Source organism: Quercus lobata, chromosome 5, assembly GCF_001633185.2.
Source record: "Quercus lobata isolate SW786 chromosome 5, ValleyOak3.0 Primary Assembly, whole genome shotgun sequence".
Lineage (NCBI taxonomy): Eukaryota > Viridiplantae > Streptophyta > Magnoliopsida > Fagales > Fagaceae > Quercus > Quercus lobata.
The window spans coordinates 24249949-24258446 of NC_044908.1; the positions used below are offsets into that span (position 1 = coordinate 24249949).

The 8498-nt window shown below is 34.9% G+C and overlaps 1 protein-coding gene across 1 annotated transcript; it reads right to left on the reverse strand.

The window, feature by feature from the left end:
- Positions 1 to 353: 353 nt before the first annotated feature.
- LOC115991991 (trihelix transcription factor ASIL2-like) lies at positions 354 to 2617 on the reverse strand. Its single transcript, XM_031116014.1, has one exon. It carries the CDS (start codon positions 1798 to 1800, stop codon positions 604 to 606), a length of 1197 nt encoding a protein of 398 aa, XP_030971874.1. The 5' UTR covers positions 1801 to 2617; the 3' UTR covers positions 354 to 603.
- Between the last annotated feature and the right edge of the window lie 5881 nt (positions 2618 to 8498).

An 8498-nucleotide genomic window follows, 5' to 3' on the forward strand; every position in this document is an offset into this window, starting at 1 on the left:
CTTTATAAGTAGTTGATACCTTTGAATGGTAAAGAGCAAGGCATGACCTTGTCTTTTGCCTCTTAAGAGCAAGACACGCACCTAACTTTGATCTAAGATTAACTTCTAACTCCAAGTGTATCAGATATTGCTTCACTTCATGAAAAGATAAAAAGCTATAGAAAAGGATTTTACTGGAGTGGAAAAGATCAAAAGATTAAAAGGAAAGAACAAACAAGTTTTAATATACATCATGGAACTTGTGAAGGAAAACATCAAAAAGCAAGCAGATTACTTATCATGCACCCAGAGGCATTACCCAACACAGGAACTGATATTAATATTAATATTCCTATCAACTTCTTAATTCTGAGCTCAAATGCTATAAATGGATATTCATATAGATAGAAGGTTACTACCCAAAAAGACAAGTAAAACAAAATTCCCACAAGCAACACGCCAAATTGTAGTGATCCACTTAATTTTTTGTTATTTCTTCTAATACAACATATCCGGCAATATTGATAAATATTAAAAAGGGCAAAAAGGCCCTCAATGACTATACAACAAGTAGTAGTTGACATGCTAATTAACATCACAGAATGCTAATTAGGTCTCAAAACATCAACCACTGGCATTTTCAGCAGAGATATCATTCTCCTCATCATCGACTTGCCTAATTTTCGCTATTTCAGTCTGCGCTCTCTCCAGGATCTGCCGCTTCTGCATCTCCAATTCCCTATGGAAATCCATTCTCATCTTCTCTAGCTCCACCATCTGCTGCCTTTTGTTAGTCTCAATCTTCTCATATATCTCACTGAACTTGTGAATAGAATCAGCAAGCAATCTAAAGGAAGACCCCTCATCATTGACCCTTCCAAACTTCCTTTTCTTGGGTGGAAGTCCATCTGAATCATCCTCCTCACGATCAGTAGGTTCTGAATTCCCAGGACTATCTCTCATCTCATCCAACCCATTTGCACGATTCAAATAAACTTTAGGATTCATAAATACATACTCCCCCGAATCCATACCACAGGAGAGGCCTGCTTGCTGTGGGGGTGATGACAGCAACACATCCATCTTCTTAAAATAAACCCATTTGCTCATGGCATCACCCGTCTCAGCCATCCTCATCTTCTCTTTTTTGTACTTCTTCTTCAATGTATCCAACCGATTCCTACACTGAGTATCTGTCCTCTCAATTTTTGAAATTTCTGATACCTTCTCTGCAACTTCTTGCCACTCCTCAGACCGAAGACTCTTCCTCCCACGATGAAGAAACCGATCACCCCAAGCATCTAGTAAAACAAACGTCTCACGCTCAGTCCAATCAGTTAGTGAATTACGGCCACCAAATGATGGTTTCGGAGCTGCAGGAGGTGGGGTTGCAGCTGATGGTGGAGGGACACGAGGAGCAAATTCGTAACTAGAAACCAAACTCTTCAACTTCCGCTTTTTTGGGTGCCTTTCCAAATCAACATCTTCAATCCTTTGACTAAAACTTTTCTGCTTATCATCATCTTCGTCGTCGTCCTCCTCCTCCTCATCCTCCTCTTCGTCCTCATCATCATCCATCAAATCTTTGTGCACATTACGAAAACCATTATTCAGATCATCAGTCTCTTCCTCCTCTCCCAATTCTTCTTCGTCATCTTCATCCATATCATCCTCCTCATCAACATATTGACTACCAACTGGCCGAGAATATGGAGCATTCCGAGCAGAAAGTTTCTGTCGACTCGAGGAACCATAACCCTGCCGGTAATTCACAGCATAGGGGTTTGGAGGATACCTTGCATCATCCTCAGTGTCATCCATTTTAGCAACAATTATAGATCGACCACAAACAATACCCAGAAAAACAACACTAACAAATCTCAGTTTCTAGCTCCAATCCACTGATTCCTCCTTTTTTTTTTCCTGGGTCTTACTTATTTACATGATCAAACACCAAAAAACAAAAAAATTCCCATAATTTTGTTGTTCCCACTAACACCCTATTTTCTAATTCCAGTCACTAATTTGCCTTTCCTAGAGTTAGATTCCCAAATAGACAAAACCCCAGTATCTTTGACTGTCTACAACACAAAAATGGAAACTGAACCTCAGTCGTTGAATCAACTTCTAGAAGAAGCAAAAACCCATGTTACATTTTAGAACATCAAAACTCAAAAATAAAAAAATCAATCGCAATAAAAATCCAATCTTTTTCCAGTTCCAACTACCAACTCAACCTGTTCCATACATTCAAATTTCAACAACTGAAAATGACAATCCATGATAAATTTATCTCAAAAGATAAATAAACAATAAAAAGGCCTAATTTTTAAGCCCAAAGCAAGCTTCCTTAAGAAGATTTAATTAAAACCCATGATTCTTACCTCAAAGAACAAGCTTTCCCAGACTACACACAACTCACAAAGTCCCAAACTTTCTTCAAAATCAGACACTAACTTTTTTTTTTTTGGGTTAAAACCCAAACATCAAAAATTTGTGAGAATTCGAAGGCAATTCAAAGAAAATGGGAATGGGAAAGAATGAAAGATAAAAATAGGATAGATCATAGTCATAGATAAGAAAGTGGAGAGAGAGTAAACAATAGCATTTTGGGGATAAAAGAGGGCTGCTGCTAATGTACGCCTGGTGTGCCTGCTAAGGTGTTGTTTGTAGTATGGGCTTTGAGGCCATAAGGAATTTTGAGGATGATTAGAGCTTGAGGTTTGTTATGTGGGTTTGGGCTGGTTGATCCAGTCCTAGACTTGGGGTCCAGATTAGTTTGAACTTGTTCAATTTGATGTTGGGTTTGATCTATGCAATAACTACATTTTTTTTTTTTATAGGAAATAGGGAAAAATACCCATAGACCCCCTGAACTTTAGAGGAGTGGTCATTAGACCCCCTAAACTTTTATTTTGGCTAATTTACTCCTTCAACTTTACACTTCTGCCAAATCACTACCTCTGTTAATTTGCTGTCAAAATTCTAACAGAAAATGCACATGAGACACACGTGAAACAAAGGAGAGAACTGTTTTTTGAGTGAGGGAGACACGGTTGATCAGAATGGCCATCTCGTCGTTCAACCACAATATGGATCCACACCAGACACACCCAAAAAAAAGTCTCAAATCTCTAAAACAAGTTTCTTTCAATTTTAAGAAGGTTCTAATGGATCTAGATATGAGGGATTGCGCCGCTAAAGCTCCCTAGGGATTTTCTAGAAACCCAAATATCCGGAGGTTTTTTGTTTTTAAGGTTTTAATTGAAAACAAAAATTCTGGGTTTTGAAGAATTCGGTGTTGTTGGGATTTAGAATTGGATGTGGGTTTTACCGTTTTGGCTAGTTTTCTTTATTGGGTTGGTAAAGATTGTTAATATAGATGGTGGACTTGGCTATTGGGGTTGTTGATTACTGCTCCCAAAGAATTCGTCCAGAGAATGCTTTAAGGGTAAAAGAATTGGAAGTCCAACATTCCATCCTTGTAAACCATGCTTCATTGTAGGAAAACAGGGTCTCGAAACTAAGGCATCATGGGAAATATTTAGAATGAAAATATCAGTAAAATGATGGCTGTTGAACAAGAGATCCATATTTGCAGCTGGACGGTGCAGTGGGACCATAAATGGCAGAACAAAGACTTCCAGCCCCGGCGGTAGGGATGCCACAGTGGTGTTCTAACCATTGATCTCTCTTTTCTTCTCATCTTTTTTATTATGGTATTTTAAGCATCATGTGCATCTCACGTGTATTTTCTGTTAAAATTTTGACAGCAAACTAACAGAGGTAGTAATTTGGCAGATGTGTAAAGTTGAAGGAGTAAATTAGCCAAAATAAAAGTTCAAGGATGTAATGACCGCTACTCTAAAGTTTAGGGGGTGTGTGGGCATTTTTCCCTAGGAAATATGCAAGGGCTACTTTAATGTCTTAAATTTGATTTTTGAGAAAATATACATGATTTTTTTTAATCAAAAAATAAAATAAATGATTTTTTTTTTTAATAATTTGATAATTGGGAGAAGAGAAATTTAAAACCTTGACATTTTTCTTAGAAACACGAGAAGATATCAATTGAGCAACAAAAGACTCTTGAGTCTTAGCACCATTTCCTTTAATATTACTTTTAGTCCCAAATTGTTAGACGAGTCCAGTCTAATCAAAAACTAAAGTGTTCTAATTTGGCTCATTTATTTTGTTATCTAGCTCTATATCACAAGTTTTCTTTATTCTTTAGTGTTTTTTTTTTTTTTTTTTTTTTTTTGGTTGAGGAAAACTGTTTAGTTTTTTAATTAAATTAACTTATTAAAATATTTTTTTTACAATGACTTATTATAAGAGCATCCTCATAAAAAATGCCATTTTGACACACCAAAAACCTACTTTATCATTTTAGCACATCATTTTACAATATCCCATTTATCATATGTTTTATTCTTCAATTTTATACATTAAAATAATATTTACTACACATTAAAATAATATATTTATCAAAAACCCAGCAAATGTACAAATGCACAACCAGTGGCAGTCGCCACCACCTAAGAACCAACAGCCACCACTATAACCACCACCACAAACTACAGCCACAATCACCGGATCCTCCAACAAATTCTAAATCCAAAAACCTCAACAAAATTATTAAAAAAAAAAAAACTCAAAATCTTCAACAAAACCCCAACCCAACAGATCAATCAATGACCATACTCAACCAACCATTGATGGCGAGAGCTGTGGAGGACGACGAGCAAAGATTGGCGACTACCCCTGGGCGAGCAGGGCTTCAGATCGATGAGCAGAGGTTCAAATTGGCGAGCTTCAATCAGCAAGCTCTGCTTCAAATCGGAATTGCCTTCTTCTTCATGATAGGAAAAGAAAAAGAGAGAGATAGTGACAGGAGAAAAAAAAAAAAAAAATAGGAGTAGAGATGGGTCGGATTTGCGGCAATAATATTGAAATGCAGAGAGAGAGAGAGGAAGAGAGTGAGAGATAAAAAAAAAATGAAAGTGAGAAAGAAATAGGGAGCAACGGAGAGATGGAGACCAGAGAGGAGAGAGAGAGAGAGAGCTGTGTTGCAGACAGAGAGATATGTGTTGGGAGGAGAGAGAAAAGTAAATAAAATAATCAAAAGAATTATAGCATTTTTGTCTGTACGCTCTCATATTTGAGAGCATATTGTAGCATGTCTCATAATTTTGAGACATTTAGCACACCTCATGAGGGGTTGTTTTTGGTGTTTGGTATGCCAAATGGCAAATATTTAGCATTTGGCACACCTGATGAGAATGCTCTAAGCATTCCCATTCGGAAATTCTATCATATTCTATTTTACTATTTCAAAAAGCTATTTTATCAATTATACCATACCATTCTACTATACACCCAACATCCTAATTTTTATTTTACTATACAACACATTAAAATAATATATTTACACAATAAAATAACATATTTCAAAACATAAATAAAAGCCAGAAATGAGACACGAAGAGAGAGACAGAGATTGAGACTGAGACGTGAGACAAAGAATGGGAGGAGAGAGGAATGAATAAAAATATATTATTTCCTTTTACAATAGTGCTACAGTACCATCACAAATTTGTGATGGTACAGTAGCACAATTCTAAATTTTTTTAAGATACAAGACAGATACAAAACCGGATGTTGGTTTGTTTTTTTGCTTTGATGCTAAAATTTCTCATCATATACCATTTACTTTGCTCAATGTGAATGCTCTAATATTTACTAAATGCATATTACTACATCTAATCTAATTCTTTTTTTGACTGAAAACATCTAATCTAATTCTAATATATCTAATATAATATAACATATTATTACTGTTTACGGAAGTTCAAGTTAAGAGTCCACCATTTGGCATGTCCTTTGTCATGTGTTATTAAAGAGTATAAATTACTTTCGACACCTACTTCTCCATGGCCAGGGGAAATGCTTCTGTACCAAATAAGCCTACTGGTCTGGCGTCAACCTTAGCAATTAGCATGCCTCCTCATCCTTGAGGTTTTTTTTTTAAAAAAATTTTAAATGGGTCCTCATCCTTGAGTTAATAGACAAATAATGTTTAAAAAAAAAACCTGTCTTGCCTCATTTAACTTTCACTTTATTCCCCCCTCACAAACAAAAAAAAAAAAAAAATCACTTTATTCAAAACGACGTACTTTTGACGTTTGGATTCACCCTATGATTATTTGGGTATTGGTCTTCACTCTTTTATTGTGTAAATAATTCGATATCAAATACGTCCAAAATAACACCATTGCCTAGCAAAACAAAAATAGGAAAAAGAGTGGACATAGATGGCATGAAATGAAAGATGATTGAGCTTTAAGAGCAAGACACACACCTAACTTTGATCTATGGTTAACTTTAATTCCTAGTGTATCAGATATCGCTTCATTTCTTGAAAAAAAAAAAAATTTAAAAAGGATTTTACTGGAGTGGAAAAGATCAAAAGACAGATAACATCAAAAAGGCAACAGATAACTTATCGTGCACCTAGGGACACAGGAACTGATATTAATTTTAATATTCCTATCAACTTCTTAATCTTTGAGCTCAAATGCTATACATGGATGTTCATATAGATAGAAGGTCACTACCCAAAAAGACAAGTAAAACAAAATGCCCACAGGCAACACACCATATTGTAATGATCCTAAGAGATAATTTGTCCCAAAAAAAGGAAAATGAAAAAAAAAAAAATCCTCCTTCATCCTTAGAAAAACACTTCTAAGGCTTACTTTGGACGAAACATTGGAAGGAAGCTATAAACAGTAATCTTCTTAGCAATGTAACTCCTCTTTTTATCCTTAAAAAAACCACATAATTATACACCTCCACCAGGTTCCGGCAGTAGATATTTATCTGTGACTGTTTCTCTCTCTCTCTCTCTCTCTCTGTTCTGACTCCAAACTCATTTTTGGTTAACCGCATATCTGGGTTTAGCTCATTTACTTTGTTAATCGAGCACCAAAGTGTTCTAATTTGGCTCATTTACTCTGTTATAAAGCACAAGATCACAAGTTTTCTTTAATTTATTAATTAACTTAATATAATCTTTACTTAATGCATATTACTACATTTGTTTAGTAATAGCACTTCAAATTGGAGCTCAGATTTGGTTTGTTTATGAATGAGTTCAAAAAAGTATCTTATAATGAGTGAATTTGAAATGCTTGCGAGCAGAAGTTTATTTAACAACTTTAATAAAAAATTTCTTAATAATTTGAATACTTGAGACTCGTGAACCAAAAGTAAATACTAACTAGATTTTATGTATATAATTTGACTCGATAATTGGGGTGAGAGATTAAATCCTAAAATTCTTCGTTAGAAACATTATAAGACACTTGACAAATACAACTATATCTTGATAAGTTAAAATATTAGTGGTTACCAATTTGTTTATTTAGTAAAATATTTTGACAATATCAGAGAGTTAATAACAAACATTATTTTATACTTGGATTGAGGGTTTTGATGGGCTCTAACCAATGCACTATCAATGCATTCCTTTTTTTTTTTGAGAAATAATTACAACATACTGCTAACTTCGCAACTCGAACTCTTTTCCCCTAGATCCTCAAACACTTTGTGCATGAGAAGGTGCCAATTCGGTTAAAAGGCCTTTGGCCATCAATGCATTCCTTAAGTGAGCAAAAAGTGAGCATTTGGTTAACCTTACAAATTTGGGTTTAGCTCCTCTTAACCGTTGCTTTTTTGCTCTCTTGCTCCTCTATCTATAATATTTCACTGCCTATATTATCATGCATTGTAAGTGGGCCCCCATTTTAAAAAAGGATTGGATGAGGTGATATGTTAAATCTACTACTTAACATAGCAGCTCCATCAATGAGAGAAATAAAGTTCATATAGTTGAGGTTTCTGCCACTAATTAGTGCTATAATTGAGTCTTATCATAGTACTGCAATAAAAAAGCACATTTATTTTATGTGCTACCACACTCCCCACTCTCTCTGTCCCATCCAACATATATAAAATTCATCACAATGCACAAGGGTGTGCTCCAATTTTCTCAAGCTATTTAAAGGATATACCAAGTAAAGCTATCTTATGGTACACTATTTTTTGGGGGCAGCGAAAAAATTGTACATTTTTCTTACATGTAAAAGGTAAACCTACTAAAAATGGAAGAGTTGAGCAACAGGACAGGACATGTCAATAATATTCACATGTAAATCAGTTTAATCCTTCATATAATTCTTACAAAAACTTGTTTCTATCCTATTTTAAAAATAAAAGTCTTTGTTTCTTTTCTTCATAATTAGAAGGATCGAATTGTAATAACCAATAGGAGAGCCATGCATAAAATAAAAAGGAACAATTTCATAAATATGAAGATGTCAAGTTTGAAAGACACCTACAAAAAGAAAAAAAAGGTGAATGATTATCCATTGTTAACTAACAAAGAACCCAATCTTCAGAAATGAAAATTTGTTTCCAAAGATTATTCAAATGCTGATAGTTGAAATTGGAGTGAC